This window comes from Dasypus novemcinctus, chromosome 18 (genome assembly GCF_030445035.2).
Source record: "Dasypus novemcinctus isolate mDasNov1 chromosome 18, mDasNov1.1.hap2, whole genome shotgun sequence".
In the NCBI taxonomy this organism is placed as follows: Eukaryota; Metazoa; Chordata; class Mammalia; order Cingulata; family Dasypodidae; genus Dasypus; species Dasypus novemcinctus.
Window position 1 is genome coordinate 37,452,825 of NC_080690.1, and position 25,147 is coordinate 37,477,971.

The 25,147-nt window shown below is 33.6% G+C and overlaps 1 protein-coding gene across 15 annotated transcripts in view; it reads right to left on the bottom strand.

Annotated features, from left to right (window-relative positions):
* Window positions 1-25,147, bottom strand: part of CHD9 (chromodomain helicase DNA binding protein 9) — a 330,078-nt gene that overhangs the window by 78,984 nt on the left and 225,947 nt on the right. For all 15 annotated transcript variants that reach the window (XM_058280018.2, XM_058280021.2, XM_012523904.3 and 12 more), the window contains 7 exons: window positions 24,088-24,298; window positions 21,729-21,924; window positions 19,749-19,916; window positions 18,747-18,926; window positions 14,154-14,264; window positions 8,861-9,057; window positions 8,234-8,433 (listed from right to left, as the gene is read on the bottom strand). In XM_058280018.2, coding sequence (XP_058136001.1) covers window positions 8,234-8,433; window positions 8,861-9,057; window positions 14,154-14,264; window positions 18,747-18,926; window positions 19,749-19,916; window positions 21,729-21,924; window positions 24,088-24,298 — 1,263 coding nt within the window. The remainder of the gene's footprint in view (window positions 1-8,233; window positions 8,434-8,860; window positions 9,058-14,153; window positions 14,265-18,746; window positions 18,927-19,748; window positions 19,917-21,728; window positions 21,925-24,087; window positions 24,299-25,147) is intronic.

The window sequence follows — 25,147 nt, forward strand, 5'->3', positions numbered from 1 at the left end:
AACCAAACCAAAACCAAAACCAAAGCATTAGAGGCATACGCAGATCTGAAATGGCTATAGAATGAAAAAGTGAACTGGAGGACAGAACATCTGAACTGGAAAAGATAGACCGTAAAGAGGAAAAATGGGAAAAAAATTGAATAGTGTCTCTGGGAATTGAATGACAGCAAAAAGCACAAATATATGGTTTATAGGTGTCACAGTGGAAAAGAGAACAGAAAAGTGGAAGAAAGAATATTTGAGAAAATGGCCAAAAATTTCCCAACTCTTATGAATAACATAAATCTCAATATTCAAGAAGTACAACAGACTCCAAACATAACAAATCCAAAAAGACATACTTTGAGATACCTACTACTCAGAATGTCAAATGACAGACATAAAGATATAATTCTAAAAGCAGCAAGAGAAAAGCAATTCATCGCATACAAGGGATGTTCAGTAAGACTAAGTACTGATTTCTCAACAGAAACCACGGAGGCAAGAAGGGAGTGGTACAACATATTTAAGATACTAAAAAAAAAACAAAAAAAACCCAAAAACCTGCCAGCCAGCCAAGAGTTTTTTATATGGCATAACTGCCCTTCAAAAATGACGGTGAGTTTAGAATATTCACAGATAAACAGAAATTGAGAGAAAGTTTGTTACCAAGAGACCAGACTTACAAGAAATACTAAAGGTAGTGGAACAACCTGAAAAAGAGCATAGAAAATAAGATTATTAGTAAGAGTAACTGAAAGAGTAAAAAGACAGATAACAGTAAGACAAAGGAAAATGGAAAATGGACAGTGGGAAAGCTAAGGTATAAAATAGATTAATTAAGTAATGCCTTTACAGTAATGACAATGACTATTAATGGATTGAATTCCCCAATAAAAAGACAGACTGGCAGATGGATTAAAAAAAATATGAGGCATCTATATGCAGCTCATAAGAGAGTCACCTCAGAAACAAGGACACAAATTTGCTGTAAGTAAAAGGTTGGAAGAAGATATTCCTTGCAAATAGTAACCTAAAAAAGAGCTGGAATAGCTACACTAATATCAAACAAAATAGATTTTAAATGCAAAACTGTTATATAAGAGACAAAAAGGTGATTACATAGGAATAAAGGGAGCAATTCACCAAGAAGAAATAATAATAATAAAGATTTATGGATCTAACTTGGGTGCCCCAAAATACATGAGGCAAACACTAGCACAACTCAAGTGAGAAAGAGACACCACTGCAATAATAGATGGAAAATTTAACACACCACTCTCATCACTGGATAAAACATCTGGAATGGGGAGAGGATCAATAAAGAAACAGAGAGCTTGGACAATATGAATAATAAACTAACAGATAATTAGAACATCGCACCCCAAAAGAGCAGGATATACATTCTTCTCAAGTACTCTGGATCTTTCTCTGGAATAGACCATATGTTAGGTCACAAAACAGGTCAATTAAAAACATGCCAATTAACTACACAACACAGATGAAAGCGACAAATCCCTAGAAACATACTGTGGCATTGTTAAATTATTTTATGAATACTAAAAAGAGAAAGATTATGTTTGTGAACGAATCCATTCCTGTGGGTGTGAGACCCTTTCAATTGGACTACATCAGTGAGGCGTGACTCAGGTTAGTCTCTGCACTCTTGCCAGGTCGGATAAAAATGAGGAACAGAAAAAGGGAACTGCCAGATTTGATCCTGCTTTTTGAGAGAAAGGACTCCAGTTCTGCCCACAGCTGAGCTGTAGGGAGCAACGTTCCTAAGAGGCTCAAATACCTGAGGCCCAGGGAAAGATGAGCCATATGCTTGATAGCTTGCAGTTAAACTTGGGAATAAAGCAGAGCAGCTGAGACTGCTATATGCGTGGAAAGAGACAAACTATATGCCTGGTTGCCCTCAGTTGAGCACTGAGAGATGAGAGATGAGAGATTTTGAAGATGGCATAGACCTTAGCAGAGACCAACAGCCATCTTGTTTCACCATGTGACAGCTGACTTTGGTGAGAAACCATCACTGCTGATGACTTAATTTGGATATCTTACAGTCTTGGAACTGTAAGCTCTTACGCCAAATAAATCCCCTTTTAAAAGGTCAACTCATTTATGGCACTTTGCATCAAAGCCCTTTGGTAAACTAAAACACACACAAACAACCTATAATGACCCTAGAAGCAATACAAAACTGCAAAAAAAAAAAAGAATAAAAAATGGAAACAGCCATTGAAAACCTCCCCAAAACAAAAAGCTCAGGTGAATTCCACCAATCATTCAAAAATTTAATACCAGTATTGTTCAAACTTTTCCAAAAAACTGAACAGGAAGGAATGCTACCAAACTCATTCTATGAAGCCAACATCATTCTAATAACAAAGCCAAATGAAGATACTATGAAAAAAGTAAATTACAGACCAATTTCTCAAAAATTCTCAACAAAATACTTGCTAATTGAATCCAAAAGCACATTAAAATAATTACACATCGCAATCAAGTGGGGTTTATTCCAGTTAAGCAAGGTAGGTTCAACACAAGAAAATCAGTGTAATGTAACACATAATAAGTCAAAGAATCCTACATTTGGTGTATTTCCACCAACCCATCCTATTATTATTATTTTAAATATATATTTTTATTACAGAAATTGTGATATTATTAAACAATCATGTACATGTGTAAAATCCCCCACCCCTTCAATAAATCCTTTTTACATTGGTCAAAAAATAAAAAATAAAAAAATAAAATAGATCAAAGAAAAATCACAAGATCATCTCAATTGATGAAGAAAAGTCATTCTGAGAAAATACAAGATCCTTTCTTGATAAAATCACTCTAAAAGACAAGAATGGAAGGAAACTTTCTCAGCGTGATAAAGGGTATATGAAAAATCCACAGCTAGCATTATATACTCAATGATGAAAGACTGAATGCTTTCCCACTAAGATTTGAATGAAGACAAGGATGTCCACTGTCATCACTGTTATTCAATATTGTGCTAGAAGTTCTACCTAAAGCAATTAGGCAAGATAAAGAAATAAAAGGCAACCAAATAGGAAAGGAAAAAGTAATACTTTTGTTCTTCGCTAATGATATGATCCAATGCCTAGAAAATTCCAAAAAATCCACAGCAAAGTGACTAGAGCTAATAAATAAGTTCAGCAAAGTGGAGGGGTACAAGATTAATAAGCAAAAATAAGTAGTGTTGGGAAGCGGACTTGGCCCAGTGGTTAGGGCGTCCGTCTACCACATGGGAGGTCCGTGGTTCAAACCCTGGGCCTCCTTGACCCGTGTAGAGCTGGCCCGTGCACAAGAAGTGCGCCCCATAAGGAAAGCCGCCCAGCGTGAAAGAAAGTGCAGCCTGCCTAGGAATGGCACCACCTACACAAAGAGCTGACACAACAAGATGAGGCAACAAAAAGAAACACAGATTCCCGTGCCGCTGACAACAACAGAAGCAGACAAAGAAGATGATGCAGCAAATAGACACAGAGAACAGACAACCCAGGTGAGGGGGGAAGGGGAGAGAAATAAATAAATAAATAAATCTTAAAAAAAAAAAAAAAAAAGCAGTGTTTCTATATACCACTAATGAGCAACGTGATAAATCAGGAAAAAAAATTCATTTCTAATAGCGACAAAAAGAATCAAATATTCAGGCATAAACTTAACCAAGGACATAAAGGACCTATATTAAGAAAACTACAATGCATTGCTAAAGGAAATCAAAGACCTAAATAACTAGAAGGACATTCCATGTTCACGGATTGGAAAGCTGAATATGTTAAGATGTCAATTCTACCCAAATGACTTATAGATTCAACACAACCCCAATAAATATCCCAACAGTCATTTTTTGTAGAAACGAAAAAGTCAATTATCAAATTTATTTGGAAGGGTAAGGGATCCTGAGTAGGCAAATATATCTTTTTAAATAAGAAGTTAGATGGCTCTCACTTCCTGACTTTTAAGCATATTACTTAGCTACAGTGGTAAAGACAGCATGGTTCTGGCACCCTTACATCTATGGTCAAGTGATTTTTGACAAGGTTCTCAAACCTACACAGGCAGATCAGAACAGTCTATTCAACAAATGGTGCTGGGAGAACAGGGTTATCTATATCCAAAAGAAAGAAGATCCCTATCTCACACTTTATACAAAAAAACCCACAAAAAGATCAAACATCTCAATAAAAAAGGTAGAACCATAGAACTCCTAGAAGAAAAGGTAGGGAAACATTCTTTAAAATCTTGGGTAGTTGGTTTCTTAAACCTTATATTCAAAATACAAGGAATGAAAGAAAAAATAAATGGGACTTTCTCAAACTTAAACCTTTTTGTGCTTCAAAGGACTTTGTCAAGAAGGTGAAAAGGCAGCCTACTCAATGGCAGAAAATATTTGGAAACTATACCAATAAGGGTTTGAATTCCATCTTATATAAAGAAATCATACAAATCAAGAACAAAAAGACAAGCAAGGAAGCAGACCTGGCCCAATGGATAGGGCGTCCGCCTACCAATGGGATAGGGCATCTGCCTACCCCGGGGCCTCCTTGACTCGTGTGAAACTGGCCCATGTGCAGTGCTGATGTGTGCAAGGAGTGCCCTGCCATGCAGGGGAGCCCCACGTGCAAGGAGTGCACCCCATAAGAAGAGCTGCCCAGAGTGAAAGAAAGTGCAGCCTGCCCAAGAATGGCACCACACACACGGAGAGCTGACACAACAAGATGACACAACCAAAAGAAACACAGATTCCCGTGCTGACAACAACAGAAGTGGACAAAGAAGAACACACAGCAAATAGAAACAGAGAACAGACAATTGGGGAGGGGGAGGGGAGAGAAAAGAAATAAATCTTTTTTTTAAAAAAAGGAGAAAACGACAAGTGCTGGAGACAATGTGGAGAAGTAGGAATACACCTTCTTCACTTGTTGGTGGGAATGTAGAATGGTGCAGCCTATCTATGGAAGGTAAGTTTGGTGGTTCCTCAGGAAGCAAAATACAGACAAGCTGCATGATTTGGCAATCCCATTACTAGGAAGATACTCAGAAGAAAAGATAGTACGGACATGATCAGATATGTGTACACTAATGTTCAACGTGGCATTATACAGAATTGCTACAGATGGAAACAACCCAAGTGCCCATCAGCTGATAAATGGATAAACATACTGTGGTATATACATATGATAGAATATCGTTCAGTTATAAGGAGAAATGAAGTCAGGATGCATATCACAACCTTAAGGACATTATGTTGAATGAAACAAGTCAGACATAAAAGGATAGATATGTATGGTCTCACTAATATGAACTAAATTATGGGGAGTAAACTCATGGAGTTAAATTCTAGAGCACAGTTTACTAGGAAACAATGAAAATTGAGAAGGGGAAGCTGATGTTTAATGTATGTAGATTTTTAATAATGTTGATTGTTAATGTGTGGAAATGAATAGAGCTGATGGTAACATATTATTAGTGAGTATAACTAACATTGCTGACTTCTAAATAGGACTGTGGCTGAAAGGGGTAATCTAGGAATGTAAATGTCAACTGAAAGAAAGCAAGAGAATAATCTAGGGACTGTATGACATACTGAACTCGGTTGTGGAAGAGGATTGTTAATAGTACAAATAAAAAAATGTTCTTCTATGAAATAGAACTACATTTCCTCACTATTATAAGGTTTAAAAGAATATGGTGATACATGGAAAAAACAACTGATGTAACCTACAGACTATAGTTAACAGTAATATTGTAGTATTTTTGCATCAATGGCAAAGAAGGTACCATATCAATGCTGAGGGTAAATGGTGAGGTGGGGTAGAAGGGAGTGTGGGAAGGTTCCTTTTGGAGCAAGGAAGGCAATCTGGGGTTGACTGAAGAGATGACAGCAAAAGCCTGTGATTAAACTTAGAGCCATTGAGTATACACTTTGGATGGACTGTACAAGACATGGGACTGTGTAACACAGTGAGCTCTATGGTGGATGATGGATTTCAGTTAACAGAACAAATATGAGAACATTCTCTCATGAACTAAAACAAATACATAATAGTAATACATGGTGCTAACAACAGGGTGATCTGTGGCAAAAATATACCAAATGTGAGCTCTTGACTATATTTAGTAGTAATATTTTGATGATGTTACAAATGTTCCACAAAAATGTAAGGTGTTGGTGGAGGGTGATATATGGGAATCCTGTATGTTATGCATGATTGGTTTATAAATTCACAACTTACCTAATAATAAAAATAAAAATAAAAAGAGAGAAAGAGAAAATAACTTCAACCTAGGGATCTTCTATGTTACTTTCTCCCAAAAATAAATTTTCAGTCAGTCACCCTGGCTACATGGAATTGAGGAAGTTATCTAGAGCTCTGACCCCATTTTAAAAGCTTTTAATCAATCTTTACTTTAGCCCTGCCCTTTCACTCCAGTTTCCAAAGGTTCCTAATATCACAAATTCCTAAGACATTTGGGTAATTTGTAAAGCAAATCTTTTTGCTTTATGCCACTGCTGACTTACAATTACTACAGTAACATTATCAGCCCTAAACAGTGCACTTCTTTAATAACAGGTATTCACATTTCCAATTATCTAATAAGGATAATAAAAATTTCCCTTGGGTTCTTTGTTTCAATCAGGATCCAAATATGTCACACAATGTAATTGGTTGATGCCTCTTAAATATCTTTTACATTATAGAAGGGTTTCTCAACCTTGGCACTATTGATGTTTTGAGCTGAATAATTTTTTTTTAATGTGGAGGAACGTGCTGTGTATTGATATTTAGTGGCACCCTTGGCCTTTAGTCACTAGATGCCAAGAGCATAACCAAAATTGGGAGAATCAAAAATGCCTTTAGATATTGACAAATGTCCCTAACCCCAAAAGGAGAGGAACAAGAAAACCAAACACACTTCCAATCAAGAAACAATGGTTCTCTTCTCCCACAATATATCTGTAGAAGAAACCAGGCATTTTGTCCTGTAGAATTAATCAAACTTAAAGCTTTAAATTTTGTTTTCTCTTTGGTGGTTTATAAATCAGTTTTCAAGAAAAGGTAAAATTATATTTGAGCAATCTTCCATTTTTACTCAGAGCTGGAACGATTTTAACCAGCTTTTCATATTGATGGTTATAATTCATTGTCTTCTCTTAAAATAGGCCTTCATTGACCAATCTGGCCTAAAGGTTCTTTCTGTTGTTCTCCATCTCAGCACTTACTCTATTTACTTCACAGTACTTATCACAATCTAATTATTTAAGTAATTCATCTACTTGCTTATTATGTCTGTCTATTTGGTCAAAATGCAAGGTTCATAAGCTCAGGGATCTTATCTATCTTGTGTCTTTTTTATCTTCGCAGGCACTCAACAGAGACTTGATTAAATGAAACAAAATAGTAACACGAATTTAAGATCATGGTAATTTTTGTTTTTATAGAAAAGTCAATTTTTTGGACTATTATTTATGCTATAAAAGAATTATTTTATGCAAAAAGAATGCTGTTAGCAAGGCTATGGAGAAACAAGTATTCTCATATAACTGATGTGATTATAATCTAGTAAAGCCACATTGGACAGAAAATTAAAGTACTGATGAAAATTTAAAACGTAAATCAATGTTTCTCAAATTTTAATACGCATACTAATCCTTGGGGATCTTGCTAAAATGCAGATTCTAGCAAGGCATGAGGCCTAAGATTTTGGCATTTCTAAGAAACTCCCAGGATAGGATGATGCTGATCTACAGACACACTTTAGGTACCAAGATATACACATATATATGTAACTCAATGATCCCATTTCTTAATATCTTTCTTTAGTGAAACTAATCATGTACATAAAGAAGAATGCACAAGATCTTCACTGTAACTTGTTTTTAATGGCCTAAAATTGGAAACTGAAATGCTTATTAAAAGAGATGCTAAATATATTATGGCATATTCAGAGTGTGGAATGCTTATCAGAGATTTAAATAAACAACTTAACTGATAGGAAACCTCTAAGACATACCGTTGGGCCAACAATTTATACACCAAATACATATTTGACAACAATTATATAAAACACACCAAACATAACTGGTATTTTCTGAAACTGACAATTGAATTGGAAGGATTGGTTAAGTTTCTTTAATATAATCTGCCATGCTTCAATATTTTCATAGGAGAATAGACAAGTATTACTTAAATAACTAAACATAAATTAAAAAAGAAAACGCTGGTCTTACCTAGGTGATTTTGTAGCTCTCGTGTTTGCCCATCTTCAGTTGGAGTTATGAGATCCCATATGAAACCTTTAATTTTCTCATCACCTCGATAATGAACAAGGCAATATGCTAGAAGGGCTCGGCAAATTATTTCTACATCGTGCTCATTTAGCTGCCTTTTAAAACGGCCATGAGATAGAATCTCTCTCCATCGGCCCCACCTGGTTAAAAGGATATGTATATTATTATAAAATCAAGTACTATAGAAAAACATAAATAAAAACCCCAACAAATGGCAAAAAACATTTTTTATTAATATTATTTGCCTACTGACATTTATTTTTCTGTAAATAAAATGCAGAGCCATGGTACAATAATTTCTAGTATACTTGATTCAGTAATGCATAATATTCTGCACTTTATATTATTAAAGATGCAAATTTGAGAACAAAAATCAGGAGTTTGACTTTAGTGATCTATTTACAATTTAAACACAAGTATATCCCATCATTATGGTATTAAAATGTGTGGCACTTTTTAAGTTGATGTTATTACTTTAACAAAATTATAAGTCCATTAGTATACAGTCTAAATTTTCTACAGCTTTATACACCAGGGCAATTACTATAAACATTAATATTATTTTACCCATAAACTAGCAGATTTTTCTCTACTCGAAAGCATTCAGTTCTTCCATAGCCATTTGAACGGTCACAGGGTCGCCGGAGTTTGGGCTTTTCATCTCCTTCACTTTCAACTTCAGATAATTCAGCCAATTCATCTTTAGTGGCACTAAAGGGTCTCGTTTGCTTCCTAATTCTTGGAGTGTCAATAACCAAGCTGTTCTGTAAGATTTAAAAGCTATTATTTGAAGTCCTTTTATGATTTTGCTTATAACGATGTTTTATATTTTCACTTTATAAATTACACAAAGAATAAAATTATAGAAAACCAGAAAAAAAAGAAATTTCTGGCAAGCTGATTCATCCCAATGGATAAGGTGTCCGCCTACAACATGGGAAATCCAAGGTTCAAACCCAGGGCCTCCCGACCCACGTGGTGAGTTGGCCCATGTGCAGTGCTGATGCGCAAGGAGTGCCCTGCCCTGCAGGGGTATCCCCTGCATGGGGGATCCCCATGCGCAAGGAGTGTACCCCGTAAGAAGAGCTACCCAGTGCGAAGAATGCAGACTGCCCGGGAATGGCAGCACACACGGAGAGCTGATGCAGCAAGATGACGCAACAAAGAGAGACACAGATGAACACACAGCGAACGGACACAGAGAGCAGACATCTGGGGGCGGGGGAAGGGGAGAGAAATAAATAAAAATAAATCTTTAAAAAGAAAAAAGAAATTTCTAACAATTCTACCTACCAAATCAATTTAAATGTTTTATATTTCTTTAAATTTCTTAGTATCTTACATAGTTTTTATGACTTATAGTATAAAAACAATTTGGCATTTTGCTTTATTATTAATGTAAAAATTGTGTGCTGCTATAATATTTTAGAATGGAATTTATCCATAATTTTCCTTTAACTAATTTATTGATAATTTAATTGAAACTGTTTCAACTTTAAAAAATAAATAATGGTAAAGTAAGTATTCATGATCTATGTTTATCCTAAAGATAAATCTCAAAGAGGGGAAATACCCAGGAATGAAAACATTGGGAAGAGGGTATGAATATTTTATAGATCCAGAAATATACTGTTTTAGTCTTTTCAAAGGAGTTATACTAAAGTAGAATAAATGTCTCATCCTCACCATGTTCAATTCATTCAGTAAAAATAAAGTTGACACACTTATTTTTATTGAGTAACTACTATAATTTAGGCACTGTGAAATGGGCTTTGGAAAAAGCAATGAAATAAGACTGATCCTGTTTATAAGTAAACCATAGTTGGAGCGGGGGGTTAAACTGATGTATAAACAAATAAATATTATTTGGGATAAAATATTTTAGAACACAAGATGGGTATAAAGAAGTCTGTGGTCATATGAAATTGGAGAAGTCAGAGAAATCTTCAAAAAGAAGTGATACTAGAAAGAAATCTTCATGAGAAGCAGTTTGCAGGCAGCCAAGGAGAAGGCGGTATTTAAAAGCAGAGGAAAGACCATGGGGGTCTGAAATAGCATCAGATATTTAGGAGAGGGTACATGGTAGGAGAAGAGGCAGGGACCACACCATGGAGGAACTGGTATAGCATAGCACATATATTGCGTAGATTTTAGCAAAAGTTTTTACCCACTGAAGCAACATAAAAAAAATGGGTATTTTGATATTTAATAGATGCAAAATGCTATTTTCACTTGAATTCTTTAATATCTAGTAATGTCGGATTTTCCCCAGGTTTTTTTGTTAAAATGAACTGGAGATTTTATTTGGATTTCACAAGTTTTCCCACTAAAGTCCTTTCTCTGTTCCAGAACCTAATCCAGGACCCCACACTGCATTGACTGCATTTAGTTGCTTGTTTCTCTCTGTCTCTTCCAATCTTTGACTGTTCCTTAAACCCTTATGACCTAGACACTTTGAAAAGCAATTGTCAAATATTGTCTAGTCTGTCTTTCAAAAGCTTTCTCATGGTTAGAGTGAGGTAATAACATTTTGAAGGAAAATACCATAAAGAAGTTGCCTTTCTTGGTGTATTACAGAAAGGAATACATGATGCTAACATGTTTTGCTATTGGTAATTTTAACCTTCTCTGCCAAATTTATCCATTGTAAAGTTACCGGTTTTCTTTGTGTAATTAATAAATATTTGGGAAGATATACTTAGAGAATATGCAAATAGTCTATTTCTCCTTAATCTTTTGCCCACTAATTTTTAAATTAATTGATGGATTTTACTGTCACAATTGTTACTATGGTGAATTAATGGTGATTTTATATTTCCTTCATTCCTTCTAGTCTCATAAATTAGAATTCTTCTGTAAAGAAGAGCTATCACTTTTCTCCTTTTCCAGTTTCATTAAAAAAAAAACCCCACAAAAACGAATTGCATTTTTTCTTGGATAAATTTTCAAAAGTCTGTTGCCCACATTCTTTTGAGATTTTAATACAACATTAGTTTTTATATAAAATATTTTTCATATACACATGTGCAACAAATAGTCTCAGCAATCATATACTTTTTATTTTTCTAATACATAATTTTGAGTATTATGCAGTTGGATGATAATTTCCTCTGATATTTCTTTGACCACATTCTAATTTAGAATGTTTAAAAGTTAGAATTCAAACTGGAGTACACTTGGTAGAGTATATTATTATAAGGTATGGATCTGATGCTTCCTCAGTGCTAACCCAATATTCTAATCACCACTTATTAAATAATCTTTCCTTCTCTAATACTATTTCTATGTTAAAATCTTATACTTTTATCTTTCTGTTCTTATTCTATTGTTTGCTCTTTTAAGCTTGCTCAGTATATTTAAATTAATGTTGCTTTATAATACTTTTACATTTTAACATAAAGTAATAAAATATTTATTATATAAATTTTAAATGAGCACATGTATATATGATGTTTATTTATAAAATCCTTAACTCCTTAAAATAATCTACAAAGTCCTATTGATTTGGTCTTTATATGTGGTTCTCTGACCTTACCTGTTATTACTTTTACCATTTCCCTATATTCTACTTCTGGAATATACTTAATTTCCACCTGGGAAACTTCTACCTTTTGCCTGGAAAACATTTTCTCCATGTCTTTTTATATTGCTGGCTCCTTCTCATTAAACAAGTCTCAGCACAAATGTCACTTAAGAGTGACCTCCCCTTTGACCATGTTATATAATAATATGTCTAATCTTCCAGGTAGTCTCTTTACTACTGAAATTATTTTATTTATTTACTGCTTATTAGCTATCTTACCCACCAAAATGTAAGCTACATAAAAGCAAGGCTTTGATCAGAGTAAATTCACCATCATAATCAGGTGCTTAAACATCAGCAAGAAATTATAAGCCATACTAAGAAAATGGAAAATATGGCCCAAAGGAAAATATCAATGCCCCAATAGGATTTGAAAAAACTAATCAACGAGGTTCACACAAATCTCCTAAACCAAAAAAATTCTCAACAGTTTTAAATAATAGTTATAGTAACATTAATAAATAATAGTTTGAGAATTTCTGTCTTCATCTACCAAATTTTGTTTTGTTTTTGTAAGTAACAAGATATTTTAATTACTCAATGACTAAGTATTAGTAAAATTGTTTTATGTATTTTAAGATAACCAAAAAAAAAAAAAAAAAAGCAAGGCTCTGCCTCATTACTTAGATCTACTAATTATAGAGCTTGACTCAATGTGCTTTTGTTGGGAAGTGGACTTGACCCAGTGGTTAGGGCGCCGTCTACCACGTGGGAGGTCTGCGGTTCAAACCCTGGGCCTCCTTGACCGGTGTGAAGCTGGCCCATGCGCAGTGCTGATGCGTGCAAGGAGTGCCATGCCACGCAGGGGTGTCCTCCGTGTAGGGGAGCCCCATGCGCAAGAGTGTGCCCCGGAAGGAGAGCCACTCAGCTCAAGAGAAAATGCAGCCTGCCTAAGAATGGCACCACACACACGGAGAGTTGACACAAGATGACGCAACAAAAAGAAACACAGATTTCCATGCCGCTGACAACAGAAGCGGACAAACAACTCGCAGCAAATAGACACAGAGAACAGACAACTGGGATGGGGGGAGGGGACAGACAACTATGATGGGGGAGGGGAGAAAAATAAATAAATCTTTTTAAAAAAGTACTTTTGTTCGATACACACATAAATGGACATGAGCATATAACATATACTTTTGAAAATAATAAAGATCATACTATATATTGTTCTGCATCTTTCCGTTTTCAAAATTTAACCACGTCTTGGAGCTCTTTCTGTCTAAGTATATAAGGTTCTACATGATTCTTTCTAATAACTGCATTAGACAATATAAATGTGCCAATCCTCAACTATAAGAAATGCAATTGATTTCTAAATTTTTGCTCTACAAACAATGCTGCAATAATGTCACTGTACTAAACATAACTGTGAATGTGTGATTAATGCAATAGGACAGCCTCCTAAGAGTACATATAATACTCTTGACAATTCATTCTTCTAGGGGAATTTTAGAATTATTATGTTTAGTTATATGAAAAAACTGTTACATTTTCATTTGGGTTGCAGTATATTTGAGTTAAAATTTCTACGTTTATAAATTAACTTTATGAAAATGTTTAATATGTTTGTTTCTTTCTTATTGACAAAATCTTCCAATTAAGTTTGGGATAAGTTTCACTTTATTCAAACTATATGTCTTTCTTCAGATAAATTTCTAGGGAGCTTTATCTTTTTTTCCTACTGTAAAGTAGGTCTCCTATTACTATATTTCTTACCTATGTTAATTGTTAGTACCAATATTTATTAGGAAGCCTAAATGGTATTTTATCATCTATCTAGTTAATTCACTAAACTCATTTATTAATTTTAATAGTATTTTGCAGATTCTTTTCCTTTTTAGGCAAATAAAAATATTATATGCAAATAATATTTTTCTTTCCATATTTGTTTCACAGAATCAATAATGTCTGGATCATTATTAATGGGATTTGGTACCAAACACTGACACCAAGAAAACAAAGTTACAGAACAAAATAGAAGTCAACTTTCTTGAAGACATTTTTAAAAATTAAAAAAACTTATAATTTTAAGGACAAAATTATATCAACAAATTAAACTTACCCTATATCACAACCCATCACAAGAGACATCAAAAGTATTAAATTGAAGCAGTGTCTTACGTAATATATGATCATTCTACTATCCCAACACAATTTATACAGGTAGAAATTTATCTCAGTAACTATATAATTGAACATAAAATATTGCCATAATATTTCCAAAGTATAATCCCTAAAAGGTACTATTGCTAGAGGGAAAGAAATGCTTACTCTGCCGCTGACAGCATCTATGTCTATTTCTGCCTTTTTAGCCCATTTTTGCCAGAAGTTGGGATCATCCAAGGATATATCTGTCCGGTTTCCAGAAGCCACAAAACTTGCCTGAAATACAGAAAGGGAGTTTTTCAAAATGTTTGGGATCTTTGAGGAAAAATCTATCAATATAACAATGGGAGTGGATGTAGCTCAATGGTTGAAATCCTGCCTCCTATCAATTCGCCGGTATCCCTAAAAATACACATCCACACATACATAAGCAACATCTTCTCTTCTCATATTTATTGTGCATAGAATTTGAATTCAGCATACACTCCTACAAAACAAAGTCTGTTTCAAATGCAGTGTGCTTTGAAACAAAGCATTCTGCTTAAGACAAAAAGCTTAACAATAGAGATAGGAGTTAAAGCAGAAGAATCAAGTAAATTATTACTATTGGTTAACTATGAAATTTTTGGTAAGCAAGGATGAAATCTTTTTTGGGTAGGTAAGGGGACAGGAAACCACACAGGACAAGATATGCTTTTTAAAATATTAGACGAATACAAGGTTAAAGCAAGAGTTTCAAAACCTCCCAGCACTATACAGTTCTATTTTGTGGTAAACTCAGTTTACTTCCACCACATTTTAAAATAGATACATCTCCAAAAATGCACCACAGGATATGATAAATGAAGAAAAGTTAATCACTCCCTGGTTTTTTAAAAAACAAAACTACTTTCCTTACATAAAGATATGGCATAATAACTGTAAAAACTTAAAGTAGATGAGCAAACTGAGAAAATGTGGTATTATTTCCAACTTAAGTCCTTGAAAACAGATATGCCAAGTCAAAGAAAAGTTGAAGTGTTTTAAAAACTTAAAGCAGAGAAGACACATAATGCTTTAAGAAAAGGGCCTGAAAAATGTCAACTCTTATAAACAAAGAATGGAAGACTATAGTTATATACAATGATTTTTCAAAGGAGAATAAAAATAGTGAAAAACTTTTAAGTTAATATCTAAATATCTGGGATTTAGTTGTAAAATAAAAATGTTCATTAAAAAATCTTCTCGATAAGAATTTAAAAATGTAGAAAATCACAAATTTTAAAAGATAATAAAACTAGTAAAAGAAAAGAGATAACGTAAATATAAAGAAATTGCTAATTTTATTTTTAACTTTGTATAGAAACATTTACAGGGGATATGATATCTACGATTTGCTTCAAAGTAATATAAAAGGTGAGTGGGATTGTAATGAAATAAGTTCATTTAGAGTTGTCGAAGGCAGGTGATGAGTACACAAGGTTTCATTAAACTATTCTATCTACATTTGTAGTTTGAAACTTTATAAAATGCCTAAAAATTAGTAATCACTAAATCCTTCTGACTGAATTTTAAGATTCAGTTCAGGGAAACAGATGTTGCTCAAGCGATTGGGCTTCCGCCTACCATATGGGGGGACCCAGGCTTAATCCCTGGGGCCTCCTGGTAAAAAAGAAAGGAAAAAAAAAAGCATGCCCGTGCAGTGCCTACGTGGTAAGCCACTGCCTGCGCAAGTAAGTCATGCAGCAAGATGATGATGCAACAAAAGAGAGATGAAGAGGAGAATCAAGGTGAGGTGCAAGAGAAACCAAGAATTGAGGCGGTATAAATGACAGGGAGCCTCTCTTCACATCAGAGGGCCCCAGGATGGAATCCTGGTGAAACCTAGAGGAGAAAAACAAGAAGACAAAAAGAGAAATAGATACAGAAGATCACACAGCGAATGGACAGACAGCAAAAAACTGCAGGGTGGTGGAAAGGGGGAGAGGGAGGGGAAAAAAAAAAAATTCTGTTCATGATACACCTACCAAATAAGAGACACACTCATTCCAGCCAACATTCTTCTGAGTTTGGGTTGTTAGATGTTTGTAAACAGCAAGCATTTAAATTACAAAAGAAAAAAAAAAGTTTAAAAAGTACATTCTGTGTGCATATTTATGAAGTGATGGAAATAAATGCTTATGAAATTTTTAAAGTAACAGAAGAAGAGACTGGGATAATATGCTACAAGCCAAGGAATGCAAACAGTCTTAGAAAATGGAAGAGACAAGAAACAGATTTTTCTCTGGAGCCTCCAGAAGGAACCAGCTCTGATGACACCTTGATTTTTGCCCTCCAGGACTAATTTCAGAATTTTGAGCTCCAGAATCATAACAGAATAATTTATGATGTTTCAAGCCACAAAATTTGTGGTAATTTCTTAGAGCAGCAATAGGAAACTATTGAGATACCTTTTATGATAAACCACATATTATAAAAACTCTTTTCCAACTCAAGGGAGCAAAGGCTAACTAGTTTGATAAAATGAAAACTACACAGCCATCAGAATACCCAAAAAGAAAATATACAATGACAGTTTATCACACTGGTATGACTGAGTAATTATGAGGGACAGACATCTAGCTATGCACAAGTAATTTCCTACTATGACACAAACTGATTTTGTTAATACAGAAATGAATTTCTAATAACTGAGGATATATGCTACCCATGTTTTCAAATTTTTCTTAATGAAGTTCATAAAGTTTTATTTTATACTATTGATTCACTAATTGATGCCTCTCCAGATTTAACTATCTTGCAAATAAGTATTTGCTTTACAGAAGCTGCAGAACATTTAACATGAAAAGTCACTGAAAGAAAATAATCAGATTTTGAAAGCACATTTCTCTTTAGTTGCCTATTAAAAAAAAATCTAAGATAGTGGATATTCTGCTACCAGATAACTATTGAAAACTGAAGTAATTTGCCTAGAAGAAACTAAACTCCACGATTAAATAGTTTTTGTCACACACAATACAAGAGAATGGGTAAATTTATTTTTCAACTAAAATTTTTTAAAAATGTCTAAATAATTTAAGATGCTATTGTTAACTGACCTAGAACCCATTTCCAAGATAACTTATACAATTTTCTAGTATTCTGACAATGGATTAAGCCTACAGAAATGAAGTATCTGTTGTAGAAGATGTCAAACGTTAAATTCTAGCGTTTGAAAGCAGTTGTAATAGCCTAGCTCTGCAAAAATCATTTTCTTAAAATGCATTCCTTTAATCATTTAAATAAAACTTTGCAAGAGAAGATTTTTTAAATGGTGAAATCCATCTTCCTACAATAGGAAGTGGCAGAAAAAAAGTAAGAGGTCACATGCTTTCACAAATAAGCTATCCATCTGCAACAACATTTAGTCCTTTTTGTTTTGTTTTTGCTGAACAATTCAAAGTCTTTTGCTCAATAACCAATTTGAAAAACTCAGATTAGAAACTTTTCTATTTCTAGGGCCCAATGGATTGTCCTTATGAAAATCTCTCAAAACAAGATTTAAGTGATGTACCCATTTATAAATGAAGTTGCCAATAATGAGGCTTATTAGATGGACAGAGATTAGGTCTAAATGTTTTTGAAAAGTACTTTGCTCCATATATGTAGCTCCTTATCAATGCTATTCGATAATAAAGACATACTGGATTTACTTTATTTATGTCATCAAATCACTGAAAATAATTGTATATACTTGAACTCATTGGAAATTCTAGGGAAAAATGTTAAATGCCATCAAAGTCCTACCTTTGGTGCCATGGTATGGTTGTACCATGTCACTATGACAAATGTCCACTATATAACTACGGGCATGAACAAATACAAGACAACTACAGGCAAACTCTCTGGATTCCCTCCCTTGCCATTATCGTACCTTTTCAGTCAACTCTCCTTCCAAATGTACCAGTTACTCATAAAACTGAGAGTTTAAATAGAGATTTAAATGTTTAACTATTGCATAGTCTTAAAGCATAGCTGATTATCATTAGAGTTTACCAAAATCATCTAAATAGAGTAATTTTTACACAGCACTTTGTTATGGCATAGAAAAGGCCAAGCATGATTATTACGATTTTCCCTTTAAAGATGAAAAAGACTCAAAGTGGTTAAATAAATTGTCATAGGTCATCTGGCTTCAGTCAGAATCCAAATCCAGGTCTTGTGACTCCCCATGATTATCATCATTAACACTAAACAAAAAAGCTGGAATCACATGTAGTCATTAAATGTTTTACATATTCCTACATTAAAAAGAAATCCAAGGAGGTTATCTCTATGCTTAGCCTAATTAACAAAGATCATTTTCCATGACTAAGAGTTTTTGAAGAACTAGATTACAGATAACTTCAGACATGAGGAAAAAAATCCATAGTGTATTAACACTTTGCATTGAGTCAAGGAATCTAAAGTTCTGTATCTCCTCTACTATTATGTTTTGCTGATTTTGGTATATGTTCTTTGATTTCTAAATTTCTTTGATTTTGTTTAATATTTGGGCTAGTTCTCATTATTACCCTTATTCCATTTCATTGGGACCTGAAAGGTATAAGTGTAATATGATATGAGAGATCAGGAAAAAAGCCCGAAAAACATATATTATCTACTGCTTTTGAGTAAATTCAGTATATCTGAACATTAAGTAGATGCTCTGCAAATAATCAGTAAAGGGACAGTTTCATTTTTTCAGTTGTAAAGATGTGAATATCACTAGCATATTTATAAAATTGCACTGAACTTTACCTTTGCAAATGTTGACCCACGTCCTTCTGACTCAATTGTAATTGTTTTTGTACGACGCTGTAAAATCTGATCGATATCCTCTTCACAGAATTTAGAACCCTCATCTTCTTCCTCCATAATGGCACCATATGCACCTCTTCGAAGCAAGTCTTCTATTTCCTTTTTAGAAAGTTGTTGAATCTAAAGAGAAAATAATTTGGGTAATGATAATTTTTTTTAAGTCCCTAAATTGAAAAGGGATTCCTAAGACTGTCAGAGAATACAAGAGGTCATGAATAAACTGCATTTGGAATTTGGGATGCAAATAAAAGAAAATTCTCTCAAAGAAGACATTGTTAAATAGTGAAGTTGTGATTCTTCTTCAGTGAGTATCTTTAACATAAGAATTGCCCATCTGCCAAAAATGGCTTGAGTAAAATAAAGTTTAAGAGGGAGATAACTTATTCCGGTTCTTTTTATTCCTAGGATGCTATTATTGTTGTTGTTTTTTTTGCTATTATTGTTATAAACCCAAGACATGGGACAAGAAATTTCAAGGAAAAAATACTAAAAATCATCATTTATAACGAGAAAAAGTAAAAGTTTGACATTAAAAAAATAATTTGAAAAGCTACTAAATACAGAAAATTGTACAAATTCTGTTTTTTGCTGTGCCATCATACAAATGTCCTGCAAAGTGAATAACAAATTACTGTCTTGAAAACACTTACCTTCTTTTTTTTCCTTTCTTTCTCTCTGTCTTTCCCTCCCTCCCTTTCGTGCTAACAATTTACAAGCATTGGAGCTATACAATAAGAATTACTCTCAATAACTCAAAAATATTAACTAAGCATAGCTGTATCCTCAAAATGCTTCCTATCATAAAGGAAACTTATTTATTATCCAAAGATAAAGGATACAGTACCTAAGCAAAAAAAAAGATAAAGGATACAGTACCTAAGCTAAGATTGAATATACACAAAATTAACTCAAAAATCGAAAGTGGAAAAGAAATATACATACACCACCACCATTATTTTCTCTTCCACTCATGCTCTGTAACACAGCCTTATCCAGACCCAGTTTCAGACTGGCTCGGTCAAACATCTCTCTCTCATATGAGTTACGAGTTACTAGACGGTAGACTTTTACTGCTTTGTTCTGACCAATTCTGTGGCAACGAGCTTGTGCCTATAAAAAAACAAGAAGTTAAATTCAATCTACTGAATATATATATTCACAGAATACAAATAAATGAAACGTATTTAAAAAGGGGTATCATCCATATAATATTAGGTACATAAATGCTACAAAGTTGTTTTTTTTATTTGATGATAACTTAATCTATGAAGACTTAAAAACCCAACCCTAAAATTTTTTAAAAATATTCTACATTATTAATAATCTTTTCACTACATATTAGTCAAGCTTGGTAATTGTGGGGGGTGGGGTAGATTTCTGACAATAAATCTGGTTACCAAAATTCTATTTAAACAGAGAAAGAACTAATTATTTAATATTTAGAGATATTAAAAATGTGGCTGTCAGAAGATAGATAAGAACTTCACATTTTATCCTGAGTTCCTACTAAACTTATTTTGACTTGAAAGGTTCTATATAATTACAGTTTTTCTCCCAAATAACACACCTTTCTATTATTTTAGACAGACTAGAAAATAGAGTATAGCTTTAAAATTTGAAAGTGGCATTTAGTTCAAGCTCTTTGTTTACATGTTTATAATATACGTATTTACTTGCTGCCCTATGGAACCCAGAACTGTGACTAAACAACTTTCTCTAGGTTAAGTAAAGTACAAGAGGCCAAAATTATTATCACACTTTAAAGACGAGATTTACCTTAGGAGTAAGTAGGAAAAATGAGTGAGTCGGGGGATCCAGTAGTTTTTGCAATACCTCCTCAGGTTCTGATATGACTTTATTATTTTATCTTTAATTAACTTTTAGAATACCACATGTCCTATAGGCATTTGTAAGTATAACCTTGCATTCCAAAGACAAATAATTATGATTCTGGTTTGACCTAAGGATTGGCTAAATATGGTTCATGGCCAAACCTGGTCTGCCAACTAAGAATATTTTTTATACTTTTTAAGGGATTGTAAAAGCAAACCAAGAAGAATGTGTGAAAGAGATCTTCTGTGGCTCATAAAACCTAAAATACTTATTATCTGGCCTTCTAGAGAAAAAGTTTGTATTTGGTTTGACCTATTAATTTTGATAAGCCTTTGCTATTTTGAACTAGATTAAAAACTAGATTAAATATAATACAAATGAACAGTTTAAAAACTTATATTTTTAGGTATATATACCTAAAATATATATAGGTATATTTTCAATAACAATTTACTATATAGTGTTTTATCTACTTAAGTAGTACAAACTATAGTATAATGAAGATTATCATGAACATCAGATGGTATCTTTCTATAACTTGTTTTTTTCACAGTCCTGGTAGATGTATATCTTTTGCAAATTTTGACTATGCTATTCTAATATCACTCTGCTTCTATGAGGTCTAAGCAATAGTCTTAACTTACAGGAAAGCCTTCATTTTCTACAGTATTCTGTAAAAAGGCATGCCTTTTATTGATACATATCACATAACTACTACAGATGTAGCTATAATAAGTACTTATTTTTGAGCAAATATTCTGAAACATTCATTTATGACAAATATTTTTCTTAGAATTTAAGCCTCTCTCAAATTTATATAAAACAGATCAAATTATTAATATACTGTACTCAACTAGGTACATTTTGTACTAGCCAGCTCATATTATTTTTAGGTATCAGTAAAATATATAATAAACAAATATGTTTTATTAAACATAAAATAATTTCACCCATTTTATTTGGCACCAATATTTATTAGGATAACATACATGTTAGTTTGTCCAGATAAAAATAAAAGAGGTAGATTACTCAAAATAGTTACATGAGCTTTAAAAAATTTTAATTCTCTTAGCTAAGGAATTTATTTACCTGAAGATCATTTTGAGGATTCCAATCAGAATCAAAAATTATACATGTATCAGCTGCAGTTAAGTTGATGCCCAACCCACCAGCTCGGGTACACAAAAGAAAAACAAATCGATCTGAATCTGGTTTACTAAATCGATCTATAGCCGCTTGTCGTAGATTCCCTCTCACTCTTCCATCAATCCGCTCATATAAGTATCTATCAAATGACAATACAATAAATTCAGATAAATGAATATGCTAAAAATTAAGAATTCTAGCAAATATAAAATCAGCTTTTCTGCAACATTATGTCTACTATAAAATTAAGAAGAATGAGATTATCCCAACCATAATTTCTATGGTTTTATACTTCCAGATCTTGGTACTAGGGAATACAAAGTAATACAAGGATATATAATCTTTGCATTCCTGGATACAGTGAATTGTTTTTGTTGGAAAGGTATTAAATTTCAATGAACATCATTTTCAGAAGTTATAATAAGAAAAACTCATATTTCCACTTCATAAATGTCCATAAAAACCTATTTTGTTGGTCTGATAATAAATGCCACACAAGAAGCCTAGAAAGGTTTCTTTCTGTTTTTAATCCATAGTATTCTCTCAACTTATATACTTGCTTGTACACTATCATCTATTGAGGGCAAACTGGAATGCTGACAAATTCTTTCCAGTTATTACCGTTAAGCAATTCTCTTAACTTCTTTTATTCTTCCCCATCTGATATAAACAAAATCCAGAAATTCTAAGACATCAAGAAAAATAAAACATATAAATATTTAAGAGTTAGAAGTGTAAGTGGTATATATGTAGGATATGCCACAACTCTTCTGGTTTTCAAGATACCTCTTTCCACATATGATTTATGAGAATTTTAGCATCAGGTAAACTATTCTCCAGTACCTGCAAAATAGGGTGTGACTTTTAGTAATGTTACTTATGATGCTAAAGAAATTTGGGAATTCTGTGAAGTTCATCATAAGGGAAATTGATAAGTACAAACACTGTTATCTTTTATAGAGATCTCTGTGTAAGGAGATAAAAAATATAAGAATGGCTAATTTTAGCAATTTGTATTTTAATCTTTCTTCCACTTACATTGTATAAAATTGAGAATAAAGTACATTTTGGAATGATGCTAAAAGGAATGAAACACCTGACACTAAAATGGAACTAGAAATAAAAATGAATTATGTAATCTCTGATAAAATAAACTGGAATGGTACAGACCCTCATTTATCTGAAAGAGTCAAGGAAAGTGATTTGGCTCAATGGATAGGGCATCTGCCTACCACATGGGAGGTCCAAGGTTCAAACCCAGGGCCTCCTGATCCGTGCGGTGAAGCTGGTTCACAAGCAGTGCTGATGCATAGAAGGAGTGCCGTGCCATGCAGGGGTGTCCCCTGTGTAGGGGAGCCCCATGCACAAGGAGTGCGCCCTGTAAGGAGAGCGGCCCCACTCGAGAAAAGTGGAGCCTGCCCAGGAATGGTGCCGCACACAAAGAGAGCTGATACAGCAAGATGACGCAACAAAAAGAGACACAGATTCCCAGTGCTGCTGACAAGAATACAAGTGGATACAGAAGGACACACAGTGACTGGACACAGAGAACAGACAATGGGGGAGAGGGGGATAAGGGAAGAGAAAGAAATAAAAATAAATCTTTAAAAAAAATAAAAGAGTAGAAGTCTAAATAACTAAAACCTACGGTTGAAATTTCAGATACACTTTTATATTATAATATGTTGATATTTTCCTGGACCACTAATGCACTGATAAAAGAAACCTACAATTTTAACATAATCATATAATATTTATCTAAATATTGATTAGACAAAATTAAAGACTAATTTGCTGTCACACATTTTTTAAAAAAACCAAACACAAATTAAATACATCAGAAATACTAATAAAGCAGGCACCAATTTTATATAGTACATAAGAGTCAAAGTACAACAAATTAAGGTTCCAATTATACAATGAAATAGATCCAAAAAGGGTCTTATTCTTTTTCAATTTTGAAGATAGCTGTCAAAATAAAAAGTCCAATTAAAGTTTCATTACTACCACAAAGTTTACAAACCATGTAAAATGTGCTCTGATAAACCAACTGCCATGTCAACAAATGCCTGTTGATTGAAAAGTTTCTTAATGATTCTCCTTCATTCTACCTACCGCTGCAACATAGTAGGGTTAGAAAACATAACACATTATTACTAAGCAATCTTCACTCATATAATTAAATGGATTCCTATCCTAAAAAGAAAGATGTAAGTAAAATTGAGTTACAGTACAGTGCTTAAAAAAACTTTATACTTAGCATAACTCATAATATAATTCAGTGGATTACAGTATTCCTTACCTTTTATGTATAAGATAGTCCTCTAGGATATCAAGGCAGCGCACCATCTGAGAGAAGATGAGCACTTTATGACCTCCTGCTTTCATTTTGGGAAGCAGTTTATCGATAAGGACCAATTTACCAGCAGACTGGATCATTGCTTGAAGATGAAAATCAGAAGCAGTTGGACTATATGTATCTCTAAATTCTCCAAGTATTTTCTCCTCGGCGCCTGTTAAAGGAGTATGAAAAAAGAGCAGCAATATACAAATGCAGGCAACCCCAACTGCTTTCTTTTCTTTCAGAATTAGTGTTCCTCTGTGTTTCTGTAACTTATTATAACTTTCTGATGGCAAGTATACTACTTTTATTAGAATTATTTATATTTAAGGTTAAATCCCTACCAACACCAGACTAACTCCACTGAAAGCATGGCCAATGACTTAAGAATCTCTTTGATCTCCCCAGACACCTAGCATAAAGCCATGTAAAAATTTATATTCCCTAAATGTCTAAAAAATGTTTTTTGGAAAGAATTAATGGAACTGTGGTCCTCACTTAGGTAAGAAAATACATATATTCCTAAATAAACATCTAATATTTATTTAAACACCAATCATAAGAGTGATCATTATTAATTGTTACCATAATTAATCTGGAAATGTCTATTGTCATCCTGGGGGCCATTAAGATAAGGAAACAAGACAAAATTTAAAAGGGTAGTCAGCTTACAAGTTCTTGATACATATTTCCTCCAGAGAGTAGAGACCAGCATTAAAAAGGCTCTCTGCCTTCCCTCAGCCTTTCTAGCCATCAGAGAATACCAGGAATGCAAAAGAGACTTCAGTTACTGGGCTAAGAAACACGCTCTCTTAGATAAAGTAAGTACTCGAGGAGTATATTTCTAGAACTAAGTGAAAAGACCAAACTCAAGTCCGGAAAAAAAAAGCTGGTTGGGAAAGAGAAGACCTTAAGAAGTAAAACTACCAAATTATCATAGCAGAAATTTGAGACACACTAATTGGGGGTACTTAGAAGTGAAAGAAACCAAGGAAAAAATGTAAATCCAGAGTTGCAAGAA